Raw genomic sequence first — 26,250 nt, 5'->3', positions numbered from 1 at the left:
TAAATGGTGGTGTTGATGATATGACTCTTTGATCTCGTCCTTCAGACCTCCCTTATCAACCACTCTATGGATGAACTTGTCTAGGCGATATCGGTAAGTAGACTCCTGACACAGATGCCTTTATCTATACATAACTTCAGTGGTGTCTTCTGGAACTCCGTAAGATCACTCTAATGCATTGAGATAGTCTTTAGCTGTAGCCTGTGAATTGCTACGTCCATAGCAGCCTGCACTATGCCCATAGCAGCCTGCAGTACGTCCATGGCAGCCTGCACTATGCCCATGGCAGCCTGCACTATGCCCATAGCAGCCAGCAGTACGTCCATGGCAGCCTGCACTATGTCCATGGCAGCCTGCACTATGCCCATAGCAGCCAGCAGTACGTCCATAGCAGCCTGCACTATGCCCATAGCAGCCAGCAGTACGTCCATGGCAGCCTGCACTATGTCCATGGCAGCCTGCACTATGTCCATGGCAGCCTGCACTATGTCCATGGCAGCCTGCACTATGTCCATGGCAGCCTGCAGTACGTCCATAGCAGCCAGCAGTACGTCCATAGCAGCCTGCACTATGCCCATAGCAGCCTGCAGTACGTCCATGGCAGCCTGCACTATGCCCATGGCAGCCTGCACTATGCCCATAGCAGCCTGCAGTACGTCCATGGCAGCCTGCAGTGTGTCCATGGCAGCCTGCACTATGCCCATAGCAGCCTGCAGTACGTCCATGGCAGCCTGCAGTGTGTCCATGGCAGCCTGCACTATGCCCATGGCAGCCTGCAGTACGTACATGGCAGCCTGCACTATGCCCATAGCAGCCAGCAGTACGTCCATGGCAGCCTGCAGTGTGTCCATGGCAGCCTGCACTATGCCCATGGCAGCCTGCACTATGCCCATGGCAGCCTGCAGTACGTACATGGCAGCCTGCACTATGCCCATGGCAGCCTGCAGTACGTACATGGCAGCCTGCAGTACGTCCATGGCAGCCTGCAGTACGTCCATGGCAGCCTGCACTATGCCCATAGCAGCCAGCAGTACGTCCATAGCAGCCAGCAGTACGTCCATGGCAGCCTGCACTATGCCCATGGCAGCCTGCAGTAAAATTTGTCACACACAAAGGTTATGTAGTTGCTCGTACCGGATAACAGACAATATAATGCTTATAAGTATTGGATATAAAAGTCCATAAATACTTTGTCAATACCGCTGCAACAGATGAAAAGTCTTCCGGTTCAGCAATCAACTCTCTGATGTTCATCCACCAACGCGTTTCAGCTGTAGTATGTCAAGGCAATTACCTTGAAAAAGACTTACACTACAGTCGAAACGCAACTACATATCCTTGTGTGTGACAAATTTTATGTTTTTAACATTTTTTGTTAAACACAAGTGCTTTGATATAAAGACGTATTGCACTAGATTATTTTCTTTTTTCATGTGATGGGTACGTACAAGTGGTGCCGATTCTTCAGGGTGAATTAAAACGCTTGTCAGTGTCAAACACAAGTACCCGCTATGTGAACAAGTTTTATTTCTTTAAAAAAATTCCTGTTATAAGAAATAGAATTTGGACTATTTGCACCCGCAGTCGTCTATAGCACACGGGCGGAGGAGCTCTATTGGTCATTTCTACACTTAATAGACTGTTATATATATAACGGTATCTTTTAAATAATCTGATTAGTTTTTTCTTTGTTTTTTGATGAGGGACCAGTGGTGCTGATCTGAATCCCTGTTTGTTTTTTGCCCATATGTACAACATGCACATGACACAAAGAGAAGTGGTACTGTGCAGTGTCCATATGTACAATATGAACATGACGTAAAGAGAAGTGGTACTGTGCACCGTCCATATGCACAACATGAAGATGACACAGAGAAGTGGTCCTGTGCACTGTCCACATGTATGACATGAACATGACATAAAGAGAAGTGGTAATGTGCACTGTCCATATGTATGACATGAACATGACATAAAGAGAAGTGGTAATGTGCACTGTCCATATGTACAACATGAACATGATGTAAAGAGAAGTGGTACTGTGCACTGTCCATATGTACAACATGGAGATGACACAGAGAAGTGGTCCTGTGCACTGTCCATATGTACGACATGAACATGACATAAAGAGAAGAGGTACTGTGCACTGTCCATATATACAACATGAACATGTTGTAAAGAGAAGTCGTACTGTGCACTGTCCATATGTACGACATAGCAAAACAATTCAGAATTGCATATAAAACAGAAATTAGGCAGTGGTGCTGTAGTCAGATATGAAAACTAGAATTATAACAGTAAATGTAATAATATGAATGAGGCATAAAGTAAGCTGTACATCAATGTGATCACTGCTTAAATAAATATGACCATCTAACCCAGGGTTATCCGGCCCGCGGGCCGCATGCGGCCCAGCCCGCCTGTAAATGTGGCCCAGCAGTTGTAGCAAGGGGGTAGCGCTATTAATGAAAGAAATATCCTGCAAAAAAAAAAAAAAAGACAATACCTTGCGGTCACGTCAGCCTGCGCTCCGGCTCCCTCCCTGGTCTCTTCCGTGCGGCGCTCGGAGGAGGGTGTGAATGTCGGGGGTGACGTCATCACACCCGACATCCATTGCGTAGCGCAGCACAGAGCAGTCACCCGTGCGAACTATCAGCAGCAGTGAAAGATTATCCAGTATCTTATTGTTACTCTGAATTTGGACTTTCTGCAGCATGCAGTTATGAACTAGCTGTGTTCTCTGTATGTATTTAATATAAATATTAAGAGATAATTGTATTTTTAATATTTTAAACCATTTTAAATGTGCAGTGCTGAGTAGGGTGAAAATATCACCCACTGTTACCCTCATCGGAGGTTGCTCCATGAGCCATTTTTCCCGCCACCCTATCTTTAAATCTCTGTAGATTTCTATTAGTCCTCCTGATGCTCCTATATCCGTGACCATTTCAAACTGGTCAATAAAAAAAATGATTCATGGGTGCAGAAAGAGAGACAAAAAAAGTTTTTGGCATTTAATTCCCCGAACCCCACTAAGGTGCAGATGCAGGTAAGTTAAATTGCAGCTGGTAATGGGACTACTGCTTTAATCATGATTCTGCAACAGGTTTCCTAACTCTTACTAACTTCATTTCCAAGTAAGTTTAATATGTTAACTATGTTTTCTAAGTTTTTTTGGATGATCAGCTATCGTTAGTGTATTTTATGTGCGGCCCAAACCAACTCGTCGTCTTCCAATGTGGCCCAGGGAAGCTAAAAGGTTGGACACCCCTGGTCTAACCAAATTAACATTACTCTCAGTAGTTGAAGTGGAAATTTAGAAGTGCTGGTAACTGTGCAGTTGTGAACGGAATTAATGACTGTACACTATACACAAAGCTGTACAGAATAAAGCACAGTGATGATGTTCTTCCATTTCCTGAATCTTTGTGTGTGCTGAGATTCAGCCTTTTATTTCTATGTATTTAGCATATTGCTGCTGGGAGGACATATATCTGTACAGTGTGTCTGGAGTCACAATCTATTGAGACAATGTTACAAAAGACAAAAATCACAGATCTTAAATCGTGTAAAAATCATTTAAAACAAGTATAGTGTACAGGCATGAATGGGCATGGTGACTGGAAGTTCAGTCGTTGGTAAAATTGTTTTAGAAAACGAATTGGTCAAAACATTTTTGTCGTGTGTACCCAGCCTAAAGCCTATTGTTCTCTTACCCCTGATTAAACGCTCCACATGGCCACATTTAAGAATTAGGTTGCGTACCCACTACAGTATTTTCAGTCGATTATCAGGTCAATCAAACGAGCATTTGGCCCGATATCACATTAGTGTGTGCGCTGCGATTATCGTTCCAAAGCCCATCGTATCCTTTGGATTTTAAACTAGGCTAAAAATGTTGTTCAATGATGGAACCATGTCGACGTCCAGCAGATCTCTATGGATGGTGCAGAGTCATTATCTCTTCAGCCGATGGTTATGACAGATGAAGAGCACAGATCAGGAATTGGCTGCTGATGGGGATTTCTTTGGGACAATCCTTAAGGATATCAAATTCAGGCTGAAACAAATTCTTTCATCCAGGTGAAGGATTGGCCACCAATAGTTCCTTGATATGAATTCCAGGGATTCTCGTGTACCAGCATGTCCAGATGAATGTACCCATTGTAGAAATGTCTTCCTAAATTTGGGTGGAGTGTTGGTCTTGCTGGGGAGAGTAGGATTCACAGAGGTAGAGGAAAGGAATTTAGGGTCCAGAACAGGACGGTTCTCCGGCTCCTCACAATTTTGTCTATTTTCAAAGGCAAGACAGAAAGTGAGAGCATCAGCTATCTTGCTTGTATCTCTCGATCTAAAGGTAATCTGATGGTCTAACCAAGAGAAAAACAGAGCCCAGCAAGCTTGGTAGGGATTTAAACATTGGGCAGGTCAAAGATACAACAGTTTTTTATGATCAGTAAAGATGGTTATGGTAAAGTGGGAACCTTCAAGGAGGTATCTCCATTCTGCAAGGGCGAGTTTTATGGCTAGAAGTTCCTTATCACCAATAGTATAAATTCTTTCGGCAGGAAGAAATTTATGAGAAAAGAAACCACACAGGTGTAACTTCCCAGAGGAAGATCTCTGACAAAGTACGGCACTACCCCAACAGAAGAGGCATCGACTTCCAAGGAAAAGGGCATGGTCGTGTCAGGTTGTTTGAGGACAGGAGCTAAAGAGAAGGCCAGTTTGAGGGAATTGAAGTCTTCAGATGCAGCCGTGGTCCAATTCTTAACATCCGCCCCTTTACCAGTAAGAGAAGTTATGGGAGCCGCTAATTTGGAGTATCCCTGAATAAATTGTCTGTAGTAACTGGCAAAGCCAAGAAATCGTTAGATAACCTTAAGGCCAATGGGTTGTATCCATTCCAGAAGGGCACAGACTTTTCTGGGTCCATTTGTAGACCAGAGCCTGAGACAATATATGCGAGAAAAGGCCTGTGAGTTAGTTATAAAGAACACTTTTTTAATTTATATTGGTGTTATGCTTGCATAAATATGATAGGACTTCAGAGACTTGAAGGCAGTGTGAGACAAGAATTAAGATGTCATCCAGATAGACAACCACAGAAGACTAGAGTAGACCTCTGAATTGACAAAGCATAACTCAGTAATGAGAAGAATACAGTAGCAGTTTTTGATAGTACTAGTATTGAGGCCACGATGGTAAAAACAAGGACGTAGGGTTCCATCCTTTTTCTTTACAAAGAAGCTTGTTCCAGCAGGTGAAGATGAAAGCCTAATGAATCCCCCCGGCAAGTTTACTTTGTTATACTTGGACGTGGCTTGTGTCTCCAGAAGGGAGAGTGGATAAACGCGTTCACGGGGAAGACTTTTCCCAGGAAGAAGTTCAATGGAACAGTCCCATGAGCAATGAGATGGCAAGGTCTTGGATTGTTGTTTACAGAAAACATATTTGAACATTGAAAATTGCATAGGAAGGGATGGAATAACAGCCACAGACTGGGTAGGTAAGGTTTGAAAAGGACTGACCTTATGTAGACAGCGAGATATACAAGCAGGACCCCATGCTAGCAGCTGGGAAAATAATCAATCCAGGTGAGGAGAATGAAGTTGAAGCCAGGAAAGCACCAGGATTACAAGCCTGGTGGTACTAGGTAAACAAGAAGAGAAATCTGTTCCCGGTGTAAGCTCCCACTTCAAGAGTTAAAGGAGAAGTTCGATGACAGATGGCACCACTTGAAATGCGACTGTCGTCAATGGTGGTAATAACCACAGGAGCTTCCAGATGAGAGGTTGGTTCACCAGAGTGGAGGAGATGAACTTTCCTGCAGCTCAATAATCAATGAAAGCAGATGTGTTCTGCAAGTCAAGCAGGTCAGTGGAGGATAACAGGGATCAAACAGCTGTTTGGATTGTGAGAAGTGCTTGGAAGAACCTAACCTGACCTCTCCCGAATAGGTTAGGTCCTGGTGTTTCCTGAACACTTGAGACAAGCTCAGCTGCAGGACTGTCATGAGCCAGGGACAGTAACTGGGCTTGATACTTCTGGGGTACAACCAGCTGTTTCAGGGCAGTGCCTTGGTCTTGATGGCTATTAGGGGGAATACTAGATACAATAAACCCTTGTCCCATACCATCCTACTTCCATCAGGATCCCCAGTCCATGTATCAGCTGCACTGCAAATTTTAGTTAGGGACGACTCAGTCTGTGGCAACTAAATTCTTCCCTGTCCACCTCCTGAAAATCAGTTATGATCATGTCAGTTAGATTATTGGAGTTAATCCATACCTGCAGACTGGGTCTGTGAGCAGTTTGGTTAGATGAGGATGAGCCCTCATCAGAAGGACCAGACACCCTTTCTGCTACGGGACTGTCCACAGATTTTCAGGCTTGGCTGCGAGTCACTGCTTGCACAGAAAAGGTCACCATTCCTTGCTCAAAAAAACTCTGGCAAGCAGTCCATTGAGCACCCCATCTTCCACCATTCTATAGTCCGCCCCCAGTCCAAATGTACTTTAGCAACCAGACTCTCTCTCATCTGTCCTCCCATAGTGGAAATCCAAACCCGTTGATTGGGTACCAGCTGGGAGGGAAGCACCAATCAGACTCCACCAAAGTTAATGATGCTTTCTAATCTCTTATTCCTGGCACCCTCTGATCCCCCTCCCAAACATCCTGCATGTGCCACATATTCCTAGGGGTTCATTTCACCTCCCCCAAAACCAAATCCAACACATACTCCTTTCATCGCCTCTGGCACATCTGGAGGGTATCCATCCTCCTCAATCCCAATATGATGTGCAGAGTCTCGATGGTACAGCAATGATATTGGATTCAGTCGAACTCCTGGGAATGGGCCTCTTGTCCAGGAGCAATCATTTAGATAACAACATTGAGGTGGGGGTGCCTACTGCATCTTCGGTCAGAGAGGATTTCAGTAGGCTGTAGTTTATCAGGAGGGTTGCAGTTAATAGGATGGGGTACCCTGCAGTACTCATTTATGGATGAGACCTCTGGTAATGCCCTTAGAAGGGAGGAGTACCGTTGCACCATGTGACCTCCATTTAGTTTGGTGACAAAGTCATCCGCCAACTAGACAGCAGTTTTTGGGTTGTTAGACTTCTGATCAGCCACCCATTCATTCATGAATATCTGCAGCCATCAGATTGCTCCGGAATAAATAAGTCCACAATCTGCTCGTATGAAGAGGCTTGCTTCCCTTCCATCCATTCTGTACAGGCTGTTCGAAGATGGCTAGAGAACTCCATATGAGAACTACCCCCACTTTATTTAAAGACCGGAACTTGTATCTATATAACTCAGGGATTACTTGAAATTATTGTAACAGTGTCTCATACACTGCACAGTGTATAGGGCTTAATACTTGATATGCCTCCAAGGCTTTACCTGAAAGGCTAGGTCCCAAATATCTGGACCACTCATCCTCCTCTATCTGATGCACAGACATGAGATTTTCAAAAACCTGAAGGTGAGTGTCAATGTCTTTTTCTGCTTCTCGAAAGGTGGGCACATCCCTATTTCTCAGTCTGGATTTCCCCTTTCTCCTCCTTGAATGGACTTTCTGGAGCTTCCTGCAGACAACATAGGGACTCCCAACACAATCTGTATCATACAAGCCCTTTCTTGGGGAGTAGCTCCATTCCCAAGGGCCACAAACCAGTCCTTTTAACAGGTTAAGAGTTGCCCCGCTCCCTGCTGGTCTAGTAGCAGAAGTTGGTTGCTGCACCTATGACTCATCCTCCCTATCTCCTACTATTCCTTATGGATGCATCTGATCCCATTCTACCAATCTGGCAATGAGCACTTCCCAGATTTATGTCCCATCCCAAGGCACTCCTGGAGATAGTGCTTCTTAGCTCTCTGATAGGGACGCTCCAATTCTTGCAAATTGGTTAGTTTAGGTTCACTGGACATGATATCTCCTGGTTAGTTTAAGAGGGCTTTATTGATTGGGTGTTGGTTCAGGCTATTGTCTTCTCTCTTTGTAGAGTCTTCAGTGTATCACGATACAACCCCCTGCACTCTACCTGCTTGTCATCCCCACCGCTTGCCACCAAAAGTGATGATACTAGGACATTAGGTTAGGCACCCAGGAGAAATTCCTGGTATCTAGGGGTCTGGGGTCACACAGATAAAGAGAGATGGGAAGGATACAATTGTAGCTTTATTACATAAGATGAACATGTAATGCACACAATAGCCACAAAAAGATCTATACCAACAACCCAAGTACTCGCCACACTCCAAATCACACCCAAAAACCTTCCACTGTTATTAACAGAACAACATTTATTAGAGGAACAGTCTGGGGTTTGTTTCATGGTTCAGCAGCAGGGTAACATGCTTCAAGGGAAATGTCTCCTCTGTACTTATCGATCTCTTGATATTCTCGATAATTCAGCCAATGCTCTCTATCATCATGATAGGGATCAGAACCCAAGTCTCCCTCCTCTAGCAGGCGCACCAGGCGAACAAAACCACAAGCAATTCCGGATGAAGAGATTTGGGTAGCTGTGGGTTAAACGTAGGATCAGACGCAGGAATCACGATGGAACTGGTGAGAGATAACACCAAGCTCAAGAAATCCTGGAACACCCCATAGTCCCCCCTGCAGACTCTTTTAAAGTGTCCAATGTTCCCACAGTGGAATTCCACCCTGCAGGTGTAGTCTTAAACCAGTTTGGCTCGGGATTGGCTGGAATGGAAAGATGGGTTGGTGGTAGGCAGGGATTAAGATGTTCCTCATGTGAGGATCTCCCCTGCTGGGCTGATGCCTCCAAGTCCACTAGAGTCCAGGGGAGAACAATGGTGGACAACACTGGATAATGAGCTTTCTAATCCCTGTTGAAGAGCAGCTCATTGTTTTATCCCCTTCCAATCATTTGTGCTGTTGAAGGGGCTGAAGGAGCTTCTTCCTGTTTATGTTATGAGAGACCAGAAAATATTTTGTATTTCCACAGCATTGCTATATAGTCCACCCTGCTCCATTTAAGAACCCATGTGGTACTAGACCAGATAAAGTCCATTTGGATACAGTTCTACTCACAATCCCCACACAATAATACACATTTGTAATCCTCAAGGGAACATAAGTATAGCCACGTGATCTGAATAGGTGGAGGGAAGGCAGCAGGATGGGATGTTTCCTGTAGTCCGTGCTGTCCCAACCAGGGACAGAGGGTTATATCTATATAGATAGAGGGGCAGTGGGTGGCTCTGTGGGGGGTCTGTGGCTGGTGATTTGGATCCTGAGTTGTCATCTTTGGGGAGTGTGCCTGTTATGCCCTATTGTGGATGGGGCTGAGGTGTGGAGGATGTGTTGATGAGTACTGATGTTGCAAACTCATACCCCCTGAGCCCTCCATCTCATTCTGTTCCTTTGAAGTCCACACTATCTGTCTATTTTATCCTCTCCATCTTTGCATTGCTGACATGTATTCCCACCCCCCACCAATCCAGTTTCCCATTTCCCTGACAACTTTGTGGCCTGGCTCACATATTTCCTATCCTACCCTCTATAATCAGACTTCTGCCCCCAACATTCCACTGAAACTGCTCTATCAAAAGTGATTGATGATCTACTTTCTGTAAAGTCTAAGACTTCTCCATACTCATTCTTCTGGACCTCTCTGCTGCTTTTGACACTGTTGATCACCCTCCTCTCCTACACACCCTTCACTGCATGGACCTTGGTGACACAGTTCTTTCCTGGTTCACTTCCTACTTGTCAAACCGCTCCTTTAGTGTTTCTACCTCTGGCACAACCTCCCCTCCACTCCCACTATCTGTTGGGGTCCCACAAGGCTCTGTTCTTGGCCCTTTACTTTTTTCATTAATGCCCCAAGCTCTCTTGGGGCAATAATTCACTCATTAGGCTTTTAATACCACCTCTACGCTGATGATACCCAAATCTATATCTTTTCCCCTGACCTCTCTTCTTCTATCTTGTGTAACCAACTGTCTTTCTGCTATGTATGTCCCGATAATACCTAAAGCTCAACATGTCCAAAACAACTTATTATCTTCTCTCCTACCAGAGTTACCACCTGCCCTCAAATCTCCCTCACTGTCAATAACACCACACTTGACTCTGCCCTCTGCTTTATTCCTCACATCCAGACTCTCTCCCAGTCCTGTCAACTCCACCTTAAAAACATTGCCAGAATACGCCCTTTTCTTACTCCACATGCTATCAAAACTCTTATCCATGCTCTCATCATCTCCCATATTGACTACTGCTACCTCCTGCTATCTGGCAATCCTGACACCCATATATCCACACTTCCATCCATCCTAAATGCTGCTGCAACACTGATCTTCCTCTCTCACTGCACCACTCTGCAAATCCCTACACTGGCTTCCTGTGTCCTCCAGAATCCAATTCAAATTACATACTTATGTATGTCCTGTTTTATGTATGTCCTGTTTTATGTTTGTCCTGTTTTATGTATGTCCTGTTTTATGTATGTCCTGTTTTTCCTACTGTACGGTGCTGCGGAGCACTGTGGCGCCTTACGCATTTACGATAATAATAATAATAATATATCTATACAGATAGATGGACAATATACCAGAGTGTATGACCCCTCGGTAGTGGGTTTCCCTGAACAAAAGGTCCTTTGGCAGTGAAAGGTTAAGCAGGGAGGTGTATATGAGAACCCCCATCCTATGTGCTGCATCTGACATACTGAGGCTTCCTTCCTCCTTGCAAACCACAGCAGAGAATCAACCAGTCACATTCTCTGTGGTTCTTACACCTCATGAAGTGAAACATTTCACAAGCGCCCTGTAACTCTGTTATATCCTCACACCCTCAGCCGACCCGGGCCCCTGTATCTCTGCTGTATCCTCACACCCTCTGCCCACCCCGGGCCCCTGGATCTGCTATATCCTCACACCCTCTGCAGACCCCGGGCCCCTGTATCTCTGCTGTATCCTCACACCCTCTGCAGACCCCGGGCCCCTGTATCTCTGCTGTATCCTCACACCCTCTGCAGACCCCGGGCCCCTGTATCTCTGCTGTATCCTCACACCCTCTGCAGACCCCGGGCCCCTGTATCTCTGCTGTATCCTCACACCCTCTGCAGACCCGGGGCCCCTGGATCTCTGCTGTATCCTCACACCCTCTGCAGACCCCGGGCCCCTGTATCTCTGCTGTATCCTCACACCCTCTGCAGACCCCGGGCCCCTGCCATGATGAGCTATGTCGTTTGGATGTATCTCATACTGATGACTCTTTTCCAAGGTACGTTCCAGCCTGTAGGTCTCCGTGTCCCTGACTGTCTCTGTCTCACCGTCCTTGTGTCTTCCAGGAGTGGAGGTCTCTCTGGGTTACAATGTGGAGGTCTCGGCGCAAAGAAACTTCTCTGCCCTAAACAGCAGCTCGTTCGGATACAGAGTCAAACAGTTCGTGTCGGCTGGTGGCCAGAGGTATGAGAAACTCTGTATATTACCATAACACAGCTCTGTTAGATATATTTATTATATTAGTTATATTACAGCTCTGTTAGATATCATCATCATCATTTATTTATATAGCGCCAACATATTCCATAGTAATTTACAATTGGGGACAAACACAGTAAACTAATAAACAAACTGGGTAAAACAGATAGAGAGGTGAGAAGGCTGCTCCCAAGCTTACAATCTATGATATTATATATATTAGTTATATTACAGCTCTGTTAGATATATTCGTTATATTGCAGCTATATTAGTTATAATACAGCTGTTAGATATATTAGTTATATTACAGTTATATTACAGTTATAATACAGCTGTTAGATATATTAGTTATATTACAGTTATATTAGTTATAATACAGCTGTTAGATATATTAGTTATATTACAGTTATATTACAGTTATAATACAGCTGTTAGATATATTAGTTATATTACAGTTATATTACAGTTATAATACAGCTGTTAGATATATTAGTTATATTACAGTTATATTACAGTTATAATACAGCTCTGTTAGATATATTAGTTATATTACAGTTATATTACAGTTATAATACAGCTCTGTTAGATATATTAGTTATATTACAGTTATATTACAGTTATAATACAGCTGTTAGATATATTAGTTATATTACAGTTATATTACAGTTATAATACAGCTCTGTTAGATATATTAGTTATATTACAGTTATAATACAGCTCTGTTAGATATATTAGTTATATTACAGTTATAATACAGCTGTTAGATATATTAGTTATATTACAGCTATATTAGTTATAATACAGCTGTTAGATATATTAGTTATATTACAGTTATATTACAGTTATAATACAGCTGTTAGATATATTAGTTATATTACAGTTATATTACAGTTATAATACAGCTGTTAGATATATTAGTTATATTACAGTTATATTACAGTTATAATACAGCTGTTAGATATATTAGTTATATTACAGTTATATTACAGTTATAATACAGCTGTTAGATATATTAGTTATATTACAGTTATATTAGTTATAATACAGCTGTTAGATATATTATATTACAGTTATATTACAGTTATAATACAGCTGTTAGATATATTAGTTATATTACAGTTATATTACAGTTATAATACAGCTCTGTTAGATATATTAGTTATATTACAGTTATAATACAGCTGTTAGATATATTAGTTATATTACAGCTATATTAGTTATAATACAGCTGTTAGATATATTATATTAGTTATATTACAGTTATAATACAGCTGTTAGATATATTAGTTATATTACAGTTATATTACAGTTATAATACAGCTGTTAGATATATTAGTTATATTACAGTTATATTACAGTTATAATACAGCTGTTAGATATATTAGTTATATTACAGTTATATTACAGTTATAATACAGCTGTTAGATATATTAGTTATATTACAGTTATATTACAGTTATAATACAGCTCTGTTAGATATATTCGTTATATTACAGCTCCGTGTGTGGCGAGCTGTAAGCACAGATTTGGTTTCAGTTTAGTTGCGGGGTGGATCCACACCACATACCGCTCACCATGAGGGGAACGACCGGCCAGGGCGGTGGGACCTGTCCCTCAATAAACAGATGAATAATTTTTTTGCCAATGTTCTAAGTTAGACACAGACGACCTGATTCATTAGGAGAACAAAGCAAAATAAATTAGTAACTTTGCAATTGAGCAAAACCATGTTGTATTCAGGGGCTGGGGGGCAGGGGGCATCTGCCCCCCAGGCCGGTCCCAGAGCGGGCTATCTTGGGCTGAGTCCAGGGGCTGGCTGGGCTGGGGGGCAGGGGGCATCTGCCCCCCAGGCCGGTCCCAGAGCGGGCTATCTTGGGCTGAGTCCAGGGGCTGGCTGGGCTGGGGGGCAGGGGGCATCTGCCCCCCAGGCCGGTCCCAGAGCGGGCTATCTTGGGCTGAGTCCAGGGGCTGGCTGGGCTGGGGGGCAGGGGGCATCTGCCCCCCAGGCCGGTCCCAGAGCGGGCTATCTTGGGCTGAGTCCAGGGGCTGGCTGGGCTGGGGGGCAGGGGGCATCTGCCCCCCAGGCTGGTCCCAGAGTGGGCTATCTATCATGGGCTGGCCCACCTGTATTATTTTCCTTTAATAGGCTGTTGAGTCGAGTCTTGCCCCCTGGTTGCATTGGAGGGCGAGGTAAATTTAAAATGTGAGGATAGATTTATAGTTGGGGGAGAACATGTCCTAAATCAACTTTACATTTCAGTGTACAAATAAGCTATCAAGTATTTGTGTGTTACATGAAAAACAGACAGTATTTATCTTATGTGCAAAATAATAAACTAATTTGCACCCCTTGTATTGTAATACGGTTTGCACAGTATCAAGTTTACTCCTTTTGTTCCTTTGCTCTCATTAATGACTCAGAGATAATTAGCTGGGTGACAACTAAATGAAGGAAGCGGACATCAGAAAGAATCATGGTAAAAACCAGTGTCTCTGTGGTCAGCCACTGTTTTTGATAGAGGTGTAATAATATGTGATATAACATCACTCCATATCACACCTCCGTCATATATTATCACTCCATATCACACCTCCGTCATATATTATCACTCCATATCATACCTCCGTCATATAACATCACTCTATATCATACTTCCGTCATATAACATCACTCTATATCATACTTTCGTCATATAACATCACTCCATATCACACCTCCATCATATAACATCACTCTATATCATACTTCCGTCATATAACATCACTCTATATCATACCTCCGTCATATAACATCACTCCATATGATACCTCCGTCATATAACATCACTCTATATCATACCTCCGTCATATAACATCACTCCATATCACACCTCCATCATATAACATCACTCTATATCATACCTCCATCATATAACATCACTCCATATGATACCTCCGTCATATAACATCACTCTATATCATACCTCCATCATATAACATCACTCCATATCACACCTCCATCATATAACATCACTCCATATCACACCTCCATCATATAACATCACTCTATATCATACTTCCGTCATATAACATCACTCTATATCATACCTCCGTCATATAACATCACTCCATATGATACCTCCGTCATATAACATCACTCTATATCATACCTCCGTCATATAACATCACTCTGTATCACACCTCCGTCATATAACATCACTCTATATCATACCTCCGTCATATAACATCACTCTATATCATACCTCCGTCATATAACATCACTCCATATCATACCTCCGTCATATAACATCACTCCTTATCATACATCCGTCATATAACATTACTCCTTATCACACCTCCATCATATAACATCACTCCATATCATACCCCTGTCATATAACATCACTCCATATCATACCCCTGTCATATAACATTACTCCTTATCATACATCCGTCATATAACATTACTCCTTATCACACCTCTGTCATATAAGATCACTCCTTATCACACCTCCGTCATATAACATCACTCTATATCATACCTCCGTCATATAACATCACTCTATATCATACCCCCGTCATATAACATCACTCCATGTCATAACTTTGTCATATAAAAATTATACATACATTAACTGCACCAGTGTCTGAAGTGAATTAAGAAAGTGCATTTTTGTTTCTTAATATGCTGTCCTTTCTCTGTTTGTTTAAACCTTTATTGTTGGGGGCTGATAGATGGCACTGATCCCATGTGTTTGTCAACCATATATAATCAATTTATATTGGCTGCAAGCCAGTGTTTCGCTGCATAACTAGTGTGTTTATTTCAAAGTGTTGAGTTACAAGTGTATTAGGATTTGGATAACATAATTCAAACTTATAGCGGAGTTACACAGGAGGTACAAAGGAGGAGATACCACTGTTACAGGACACTCCAGTGAGTCCTGCTACCTTTCTCTTCAAGCACCTCGTTACTGTTAGCACTAGTGATAAGAAGTGAAATGCAATGGTAAATATCCCACACCATCCTTGCACCAGCTATCTTTAAAGAGTCAGATGTGCTGTTCTGTATGTATATGTATATATGGTATCCTCAGTCCACTAACTATTTGCTTGCTTGAGATTTAGATTACCATCTTTGTTGAGAGACATCTGTGGGGGATAGTTCCAGGAAATGATCACAAGACTCTACACCATTCCTTGATCAAAAGATAGAGGCTGTGTTAGCCAGTGTGTGTGTTTGTGCTAAGGCATACGGGCGGGATATCCGGGGGAGAAGTCATGTGACATCGGCGCGTCACCATAGCCCAGTCCCACTATAAAATGCCGAAAGTCATGGCACTGAATAGTGGGGGCGATTAAGCCCCACCCCCACCATTCAATGCCGTGAATTTCGGCGATGTCCTCCCCAAAAATCGGGAGCCTCCCGGGAATTCCTTGAGAGTAGGCAACTATGTTCTAAGTGTAACTTGTTACAAGTGACTTGACAGATTTTTATTGCATAGCATGAGTTACACAAGATCTGGACAAGAGGTGAACAGGAGGAAGCACAGGTACATGAGAGCAACAATCACCTGGATCTCCATACTTCATTCCTGATGTCTTCATCTCTCCCTGTATGCTTCATAACTCTATAGGTGGTCAATGTATCAAGCTGAGAGTTTTCATATTCTAGTTATCATTTATTTAGTACATTCTACAAATTGACAGCTAGAATCTGATTGGTTGCTATAGGCAACATCTCCACTTTTCAAACCCGCTGGAAAACTCTCAGCTTGATACATTTACCCCTAGAAGTCTGTCAGTTATTTCCCTGCTGCATCCTCTCTGTTAATCACCCACTGTGCTGACTGCTCAGCCACTCCCTCCCCTGCAACATCTGAATCAGTCTTCTATTTAATCACTATATGGTCAGACCTGCTCTGGGTTCTGCCTGACGTTAGAAGCATTTTGAAAATGGAGCTTGAACTGGATTTGGACTGACTGACTTCATGAGTCTACAAGGACTCAATTACTACATCTCCTGCAACCTTATTACTGTCCATTCAACATCTCCACCCATTCCCCCACATCATTACTCCATACTACAGACCTAAGCCTATCCTCTTTATCCACTGTTGCTCCCCCCCTCCACCACATATCACCCTGTCTCCCCGAACATCCAATCCCACCAACCTTATTCTCTCACTCCTCTTACTCACCTTCCCCTGTCCTGTGCACTCTGGAATACAAGATCTGTCTGCAACAATCTCACTCCCATTAATGACCTCTTCCTCCCATTCCTTTGGTCTCCTGGCTCTTACAGAAACGTCGACTTCCCCCTCTGATACGACTTCCCCCGCTGCAGTCACGCACGAGGGTCTTTGTTTCTCCCACTATTCCTTTCCTGGGGACTGCCAAGGTGGTGGTGTAGGTGTCCCACTGTCTCATGGCTACACCCAGCTTTATTCCCCCGGAACTCTCCCTCTCCTTCTCTTTTGAAGTTCACTCCATCCACCTCTTCTCCCCTCTCCACCTTCGCGTTACGGTCATCTATCTATCCCACTGGCCGTTCCTCCAAATTTCTTGACAACTTTGCCGCCTGGCTTTCCCATTTCCTCTTCTTCTGATCTTTCTACTATTATCAATGGAAATTTTAACATCCATACCGACTCTCCTATTACTACGGCTGCCTCTAAACTCCTAACTCTCACTTCCTCCTATGGCCTCTCCCAATGGACAACTTCCGCCATCCACTGTGATGGTCACTCCCTGGACCTAGTGTTCTCCCATCTCTGTGACATCTCCAACTGCTCCAATTGTGTCTTCCCCCTCTATGACCACAATCTCCTTCCTTTTACCCTCTCTTTATCCCTTGATTCCCCTCCCCCACCCAAAGCACACAGTGTCCCCTCAACAGCATTGACCCCATCCTCACTGCGTCCTCCCTCAAACTCCTTCTCGCTCCCATTTGTTCTCTGTGCTGCCCCGACTCTCTTTACAGCTCTACACTTTCTATTGCCCTTGATAGTGCAGCCTCAGCCATCCCACTTCGTCCCCGCCAATTTAAACCCCAACCCTGCCATTCTCCTCTTACCCAATCCTCTGAATGCAAATGGAGGAAATCCTGCTCCGTGGCTGATTTTATTCACTTTAAATTTCCTCCTACTATTCTGCCCTCTCATTTGGCAAATTAACGTACTTCATATCGCTCATCTCTTCCCTGTCCAACAACCCCCAACACCTATTCACTACCATTAATTCTCTACTGTCCCCCCATCATCACCGCTCTCGACTTTGCCACCTACTTCAAAGACAAAAATGACTTTATCCACAATGATATCTGTTCTCACCCAAGTGGCCTCTCCCATCCCATCCTCTCTATCACTCACTCTGCCACCCTCTGCTTTTACCCTCCTGTAACTCTGTCTGAGATCCTTACTCTTCTCTCTTCCTCTTCTTCTACAACCTGTCCTCTTGACCCATCCAAGTACCTCCGCTCCCTCTCTCCTAAAGCTTGCCATCACCTTGCTCACCTCTTTAACCTCTCTCTCTCTAGTGGCATCTTCCCACCTGCAATCAATCATGCTCTCATCTCCCCTATTCTAAAGAAACCCTCCCCTGACCCATCCTCTCTTTCCAACTATTGCCCCATATCTCTGCTTCTAAAATGCAATGACTTGTCTTCAAACATCTCATCCCACTCTCTTCTAGACCCTCTCCAGTCTGGCTTCTGTCCCCTTCACTCACTGTAACAACCCTCACTAAAGCAACAAACGACTTACTCTCAGCTAAGTCTAACGGTCACTTCTCCCTTCTTGTACTCCTCGACCATTTTGCTGCTTTTGACTCTGTCAATCACTCTATTCTCACCACCCTTCACTCCCTAGGTCTTCATGAAATAGCTCTCTCCTCGTTTGTCTCCTACCTCACTGGCCACTCCTTTAGTGTCTGTTTCTGACTCTACCTTTCCTCTGCTGACCTCTCTCCCGCCTTCCTATCGCAAGTATCCAGCTGCTTCTCAGCTGTAACTACCTGGATGTTACAGCGCTTCCTCAAACTCAACACCTCCAAATATGAGCTCAACATCTTTCCTCCTTCCAATGTTGCTATCCCTGCAAATATTTCCCTTTCGGCTGATAACATAACTCTCTCTCCTGTCACACAAGCCCGCTGTCTTTTAATTACCCTTGACTCTGTCTTCAGCTTTACCCCATATATCCAGTCCCTCACCAAATCCTGCCACTTACTTCTCCATAACATCACGAAAATCCATCCCTTCCTCTCTCAGGAAGCAACCAAAATCCTGGTCCATTCCCTCATTTTTATTGTCTCGACTATTGCAAACTCCTTCTCACTGGCCTTCCTGTCTCTCACATTTCTGACCTTCAATCCATACAGAATGCTGTGGCTAGGCTCATCTTCCTCTCCCACCGCACCTCTTCCACTTCTCCTCTGTGTAAATCCCTTCATTGGCTCCCTATCTGTTTCAGAATTCAGTTCAAACTCCTTACCCTCACTTACAAAGCCCTTACCAACACTTCTCCCCCTTACATTTCTGACCTTGTCTCCAGGTACATACCTACCTGGCCACTCCGCCTCTGACCTCCGACTAAACTCACCTCTCATTACCTCCTCCCATGCTCGCCTCCAAGACTTCTGCTGTGCAGCCCCTAATCTCTGAAACTCCCTACCCCACCTTACTCGACTCTCCCCCAACCTACAATCCTTCAAATGCTCACTCAAAACTCACCTTTTCAAGCTCGCCTATCCTACCGCCGCCTGACCATCTACCTGTTCCCCGTACCTAACAGTATACTTTCTACCTATTCCCATGACCTCTCCTTGTTCTAATCTTTCTGTTCCCCAGATCTTGCCTTGTTCTATCTACCTGTTCCCCGGACCTCACATTATACTTACTACCTGTTCCCACGACCTCTTCTTGTTCTGATCTTTCTGTTCCCCAGATCTTGCCTTGTTCTATCTACCTGTTCCCTGGACCTCACAGTATACTTTCTACCTGTTCCCACAACCTCTCCTTGTTCTGGTCTTTCTGTTTCCCAGATCTTGCCTTGTTCTATCGATCTGCTCCCCAGACAGTCGCTTATACTTTTCACCTTTTCCCATGACCTGGCATTGTTCTTGTCTTTCTGTACCCCGAACTTCGTTTTGTTCTATCTACCTGGTCCCCTGATCTCACCTTGTTCTCCCAGGACGTCCTCTTGTTCCTGTCTTGTTTTTCTCTTTGACCTATGGGGTCATCAGCTGTGGAAAGGTTGAAGAGGTGCAGCTTCAGCACTGGTGTAAAAGTCATTACGTCCTGCTAATCAAGGGCTCAGTGTCTGAGTGGAACCAAGTTAACATTAGGGGGGCATAAAAGGTGATGAAGAAACATACATAAAATATGATGTCCCAGGTAAAATGATGTAACTACAGTGCAGAACAGCCAGCGATACTCATATGACACATTGTGGTTATGGGTCTGGAGCTTCATCATCAACATTTATTTATATATGTAGCGCCAGCAAATTCCGTAGCGCTTTACAATTGGGAACAAATATTGATAAAACAATACTGCACAATGGACCAGCTAGAACGCAAAGGTAAAAGTATTGAGTGGGGTGTGTGTGTTGCAGTGTTGGTCAGAGGGTTGTTGTCTTGCGTTAGCTGTGTAGAGGATGGTAATAGGGTAACCTAGGGAAATTAAGATGGTGGTTGAGGAATATCATAACCTTGTCTGAAGAGGTGGGTTTTCAGTGCACGCTTGAAGGTTTGAAGACTAGAGGAAAGTCTTACTGTGCGAGGGAGGGAATTCCACAATGTGGGTGCAGCCCGGGAAAAATCCTGTAACCGAGAATGGGAGGATGTGATGAGAGTGGAGGAGAAACGTAGATCTTGTGCAGAACGGAGGTGTCGAGTGGGGAGATATTTCGAGACAAGTGAGGAAATGTATGTCGGTGCAATTTTGTTGATGGTCTTGTATGTTAGTAGAAGAATTTTATATTGGATTCGTTGAAATACAGGCAGCCAATGTAGAGACTGACAGAGTGGCTCAGTAGAGGAAAAACGGTTAGTAAGGAAAATCAATCTAGCCGCTGAATGCAAAATAGATTGTAGGGGTTCAAGTCTGACTTTGGGAAGACCAGTAAGGAGGGAATTGCAATAGTCGATGCGGGAGATGATGAGTGCATGAATTAATGTTTTTGCAGTGTCTTGTGTCAGATATGTGCGTATTCTGGAAATGTTCTTTAGGTGTATGTAACATGATTTAGATATAGAGTTGATGTGGGGAATAAATGACAGTTGTGAATCAACTATAACACTTAGGCAACAAGCTTGCAGGGATTAATGGTCATGTTATCAACAGAAATAGAAATGTCAGGCAGGAAGCTTCTGTTGTTGGGTGGGAATATTATTAATTCAGTTTTTGAAAGATTGAGTTCGAGTTGGCGAGAAGACATCCGAGATGAAATGGCAGAAAGACAGTCAGTAACGCGAGACAACACAGATGGTGAAAGATCGGGAGAGGATAGATAAATTTGTGTATCATCCGCATAGAGATGATACTGAAATCCAAAGGAGCTTATTAGTTTTCCAAGAGAAGTGGTGTAGATAGAGAATAGCAGAGGACCTAGGACTGAGCCTTGTGGAACTCCAACTGATAGAGGAAGCGGAGCAGAGGTGGATCCAGAGAAATTAACACTGAAAGAGCGATTAGATCGGTAGGATGAGAACCAGGATAGGACAGTGTCTTCAAGACCTAGGGATTGCAGCGTTTGTATGAGGAGAGAGTGGTCAACAGTGTCACATGCAGCAGAGAAATCCAGGAGAATTAGAAGAGAGTAATGATTATTATTTTTTGCTGTGATCAAATCATTGACAACTTTGTTCAGCGCAGTCTCTGTGGGGTGTTGAGAGCGAAAGTCTGACTGAAGAGGACCCAATAAGTTGCTTGCTGTAAGAAAGTGTGTGAGGCGAGTGTAGGCAATTCTCTCGAGAAGCTTGGAGGGGCACGGGAGCTGGGAGATGGGGCGGTAATTTATGAGAGAGTTAGGGTCAGAATACTGTTTTTTTTAAATGGGAGTAATCACTGCATGCTTGAATAGTGATGGAAAAATACCAGTAGAAAGAGAGAGATTACAGATGTTAGTTAGAGGGGGAATAAGCACAGGAGACAGGGACATACCAATTTGTGAGGGAATAGGATCAAGAGGACAGGAGGTAGAGTAGGATGATGAGAAGAGAGTAGAAACTTCCTCTTCATTTGTGGGATCAAATGAGAGAGTGTCAGAGGGTGCTACAAAGGAATTGAGCCGATTGCTTGTCAAGGGAGATACCATTTCAAGTCTGTTCTTATCATTTTTGTCCTTGAAATAGGAAGCAAGATCCTGTGCACTGATGTTAGTTGGAGGATTTGGGGTGGGAGGATTCAGAAGATATTTAAATGTGTTAAAGAGGCCTCAGGTGAGGTGAGAGGAACCCATTGACAAGTTGCACTATGCTCTTCTTTTCTCTTTATAGAGTCTTAGTTGGAGCTCCAGGATCCGGGATATTACACACATGTGATGTCATCAGTGGGACATGTGACATCATCATGCTGCCGAGTAAGCAGGCGCACAAACCCATTTTGTGAACTTATTTAAATCTTGTTCTCTATAACGTTAGTTCTCTTTACAGGATAAGAAGCTAAATCTGTTTCCTGGCCCTGTCTCCTTAGTCTCCCCCAGACACACGACCTCCTCTCCCTGCTGACACGTCTCTCATTTCTCTTCTCTCCTTTATCTCTCTCCAGGGGGTAAATGTATCAAGCTGCAATTATTTAAGCGATTTAAAATTGGCACAAATTGCGAGAGATAACCGGTGACTTTAAGTGCAAAATCACCATATGTATTAACCAGCGATTTTGACTTTCCAAAATCCAATCTCTAGTGATTTGTGTCGACTATAAAACCGCTATCTCTCCCGTGTTGTAGTCAAACTCGCCGTTGATTAAACACAAACTCACCTGAGTTTCAACAGAGACTAAAACTCCCCCGAGATTGAGCAGAAATAAAAGCATGTGGTTTAAGTTATCTGTTAGTGTTACTATAACAGGAGGCAACAATGAGACAAAATATTTTATGAATAATTAAAATTAATAATTATATGGAAGGGATTTTCATTTTATTTTATTATATTATAGTGGCTTATTTCATCTGCAGTGGGGCAATATTTATATTTTTATGATATGTCAACACTTAAAATTTCCTAATGGGGACGCCATTAAAAGTACATACTTGTGGCACTACAAGTGTCAGCATGCACATGAGCACTTGTAGTATCACAAGTCTGTACTTTAAAAGTTGACCCCATCTGAAAATATAAAGCGTTGCTATATAAGAAAATATAATTATTGCCCCACTGGTGATGAAATATTTAGCCACTGTAATTAAAAAAATAAATAAATAACCCTTACATTTAATCTATAATTACATTTGGGCCACTAATTTACTTTTAAAATAAATGGTCCCCCGTAAAAAAATTCTTTATTTAGACCTACATAGTGCCTCCTGTTATAGTAACAGTGCCCAGCAGTATAACAGTGATGTGTTTGACAATCTCACCTATAGAAAGCAGCAAGTTGTATCTGGTGTTTTTGAATTCAAACTCGGGCAAGTTTGTAACATCGCAGGTTCATACATTTGACAGTATAACTAGAGTGGAGGGAAATCAGGACCGCGATTTGTAGCGATTTTAAAAGAAACATATCCAGCAATTTTACATCAAATCACCATTTAATAAATCAGCGTTTTTAAACTTGGCCAAGAAAATCGCTGGAATTCAAAATCGCAGCTTGATACATTTACCCCCAGGACTCTCTCCTCTCAGACTCTCTTTCTCTCTCCCTCCCAACCTCCCTCTCTCATAATAGTTATGAATTGTCAGCCAAATAGACTACTATGATTTATTTTAAGTTGCTGCTTGTATGAGTAATCTCCACCACTGAAAATGGTACATTGTGTGTGTGTGTGTGTGTGACTGTGTGTATGTGTGTTCCTCTGTGTGGCTGTGTGTGTGTGTGTTCCTGTGTGGGTGTGTGTGTGGCTGTGTGTTCCTCTGTGTGGGTGTGTGTGTGGCTGTGTGTTCCTCTGTGTGTGTGTGTGTGTGTGTGTGTGTGTGTGTGTGTGTGTGTGTTCCTCTGTGTCCCTTTGTGTGGGTGTGGCTGTGTGTTCCTCTGTGTGGCTGTGTGTTCCTCTGTGTGGCTGTGTGTTCCTCTGTGTGGGTGGGCGTTTGGGTGTATGTGTGTGTGTGTTCCTGTGTGTTCCTCTGTGTGGCTGTGTGTGTGTGTGTGTTCCTGTGTGTTCCTCTTTGTGGGTGTGTGTGTGGCTGTGTGTGTGTGTGTGTGTGTGTGTGTGTGTTCCTGTGTGTTCCGCTGTATGTGTGTGTTCCTGTGTGTTCCTGTGTGGGTGTGGCTGTGTGTTCCTCTGTGTGGCTGTGTGTTCCTCTGTGTGGGTGGGTGTTTGGGTGTATGTGTGTGTGTGTTCCTGTGTGTTCCTCGGTGTGGCTGTATGTGTGTGTGTGTGTTCCTCAGTGTGGTTGTGTGTGTGTTCCTCTGTGTGTGTGTGGCTGTGTGTTCCTCTGTGTGGCTGTGTGTTCCTCTGTGTGGGTGGGTGTTTGGGTGTGTGTGTGTTCCTGTGTGTTCCTCTGTGTGGCTGTGTGTGTGTGTGTTCCTGTGTGTTCCTCGGTGTGGCTGTATGTGTGTGGCTGTGTGTTCCTCAGTGTGGTTGTGTGTGTGTGTTCCTGTGTGTTCCTCGGTGTGGCTGTGTGTGTGTGTGTGTGTGTGTGTGTATGTGTGTGTGTGGCTGTGTGTTCCTCTGTGTAGCTGTGTGTTCCTGTGTTTGGGTGGGGTATGGCTTAACGATGCTGACTACACCGACAACACTTACCCCAACATCTTCAATCCGGAAGGTTTCTTCCCGACGAGGATCCATGACGACTCTTCTGTGAAGCGACTTCAGCCAATCGTGATGAAGGAAGACGCCGGCGGGACACTGTATAACTCTTTCTAAAGTACAGTGTACATAGTCGCATACTTACATTACCCCCTTAAGAGCAGCGTTAACACCGTCGTCTATCTCACTAAAGTCATGAAGTCCCACTGGCGTCTTCCTTCATCGTGATTGGCTGAAGTCGCTTCACAGAAGAGTCGTCATGGATCCTCGTCGGGAAGTAGCCGTACGGATTTAAGATGTCGGGGTAAGTGTTGTTTGTGTAGTCGGTGTCGATATGCTGACTACCACCGGTGTGTTTGGCTGTGTGTGTTACTATGCGCTCCTATGTGGGTGCCTGTGTGTGTCCCTGTGTGTTCCTCTGTGTGTGTCCCTGTGTGTGACTGTGTGTGTTCCTCTGTGTGTGACTGTGCGTTCCTCTGTGTGTGACTGTGCATTTCTCTGTGTGTGTGTCGATGTGTCCTACTGTGTTTGTGTGTCCCTCTCTGTGAGTATGTATTTGTGTTACTCTGTGTGACTGTGCGTTCCTCTGTGTGTGACTGTGTGTTCCTCTGTGTGTGACTGTGTGTTCCTCTGTGTGTGACTGTGTGTGTTCCTCTGTGTGTGACTGTGTGTTCCTCTATGTGTGACTGTGTGTTCCTCTGTGTGTGTGTCGATGTGTCCTACTGTGTTTGTGTGTCCCTCTCTGTGAGTATGTATTTGTGTTCCTCTGTGTGACTGTGTGTTCCTCTGTGTGTGACTGTGTGTTCCTCTGTGTGTGACTGTGCGTTCCTCTGTGTGTGACTGTGTGTGACTGTGCGTTCCTCTGTGTGTGACTGTGCGTTCCTCTGTGTGTGACTGTGCGTTCCTCTGTGTGTTACTATGCGCTCCTATGTGCGTGCCTGTGTGTGTCCCTGTGTGTGACTGTGCGTTCATCTGTGTGTGACTGTGCGTTCCTCTGTGTGTGACTGTGCGTTCCTCTGTGTGTGTGTCGATGTGTCCTACTGTGTTTGTGTGTCCCTCTCTGTGAGTATGTATTTGTGTTACTCTGTGTGACTGTGTGTGTTTGTGTGTGTCTGTGTGTTCCCGTAGCTGTTATTATATGTCATGGTGTGTTTCCATGTGCTGATACAATCTGTCACTTTCTTTTCACTTAGACAACAGTGATACGGCTCATATCGGCCTCACTCTGGAAGTTGATCAGAACTCGGGAAATTGTATTGTGAGTATATGGTGATATAAGAGGAGTATTGTACAGATCCTGTCAGCGTAACATTGTTCTGTGACCACAACTGTCAGTGTAACATTGTTCTAAGACCCCGACTGTCAGTGTAACATTGTCCTATGACTCCAACTTTCTGCGTAACATTATCCTATGACCCCGACTGTCAGTGTAACATTGTCCTATGACCCCAACTGTCTGCTAAACATTGTTCTGAGACCCCGACTGTCCGCGTAACATTGTTCTGTGACCACGACTGTCAGTGTAACATTGTCCTATGACTCCGACTGTCAGCGTAACATTGTTCTGTGACCACGACTGTCAGCGTAACATTGTTCTGTGACCACGACTGTCAGCGTAACATTGTTCTGTGACCCCGACTGTCAGCGTAACATTGTTCTGTGACCCCGACTGTCAGCGTAACATTGTTCTGTGACCCCAACTGTCAGTGTAACATTGTCCTATGACTCCGACTTTCTGCGTAACATTGTCCAATGACCCCGACTTTCTGCGTAACATTGTCCTATGACCCCGACTTTCTGCGTAACATTATCCTATGACCCCGACTGTCAGTGTAACATTGTCCTATGACCCCGACTGTCTGCTAAACATTGTTCTGAGACCCCGACTGTCCGC

At 44.0% G+C, this 26,250-nt stretch overlaps 1 protein-coding gene across 1 annotated transcript in view; it reads left to right on the top strand.

The window, feature by feature from the left end:
* The first annotated feature begins 10,602 nt into the window (after positions 1 to 10,602).
* Positions 10,603 to 26,250, top strand: part of ITGAL (integrin subunit alpha L) — an 84,229-nt gene continuing 68,581 nt past the window's right edge. Inside the window, exons 1-4 of the mRNA XM_075178730.1 lie at positions 10,603 to 11,266; positions 11,334 to 11,451; positions 21,946 to 22,028; positions 25,550 to 25,614. Of these exons, the coding sequence (XP_075034831.1) occupies positions 11,215 to 11,266; positions 11,334 to 11,451; positions 21,946 to 22,028; positions 25,550 to 25,614 (318 nt within the window). The 5' untranslated portion in view covers positions 10,603 to 11,214. The remainder of the gene's footprint in view (positions 11,267 to 11,333; positions 11,452 to 21,945; positions 22,029 to 25,549; positions 25,615 to 26,250) is intronic.

The sequence above is a fragment of the Mixophyes fleayi genome, chromosome 7 (assembly GCF_038048845.1).
Source record: "Mixophyes fleayi isolate aMixFle1 chromosome 7, aMixFle1.hap1, whole genome shotgun sequence".
Taxonomy (NCBI): Eukaryota; Metazoa; Chordata; class Amphibia; order Anura; family Limnodynastidae; genus Mixophyes; species Mixophyes fleayi.
This window is presented reverse-complemented; position numbering and strand designations above follow the sequence as displayed.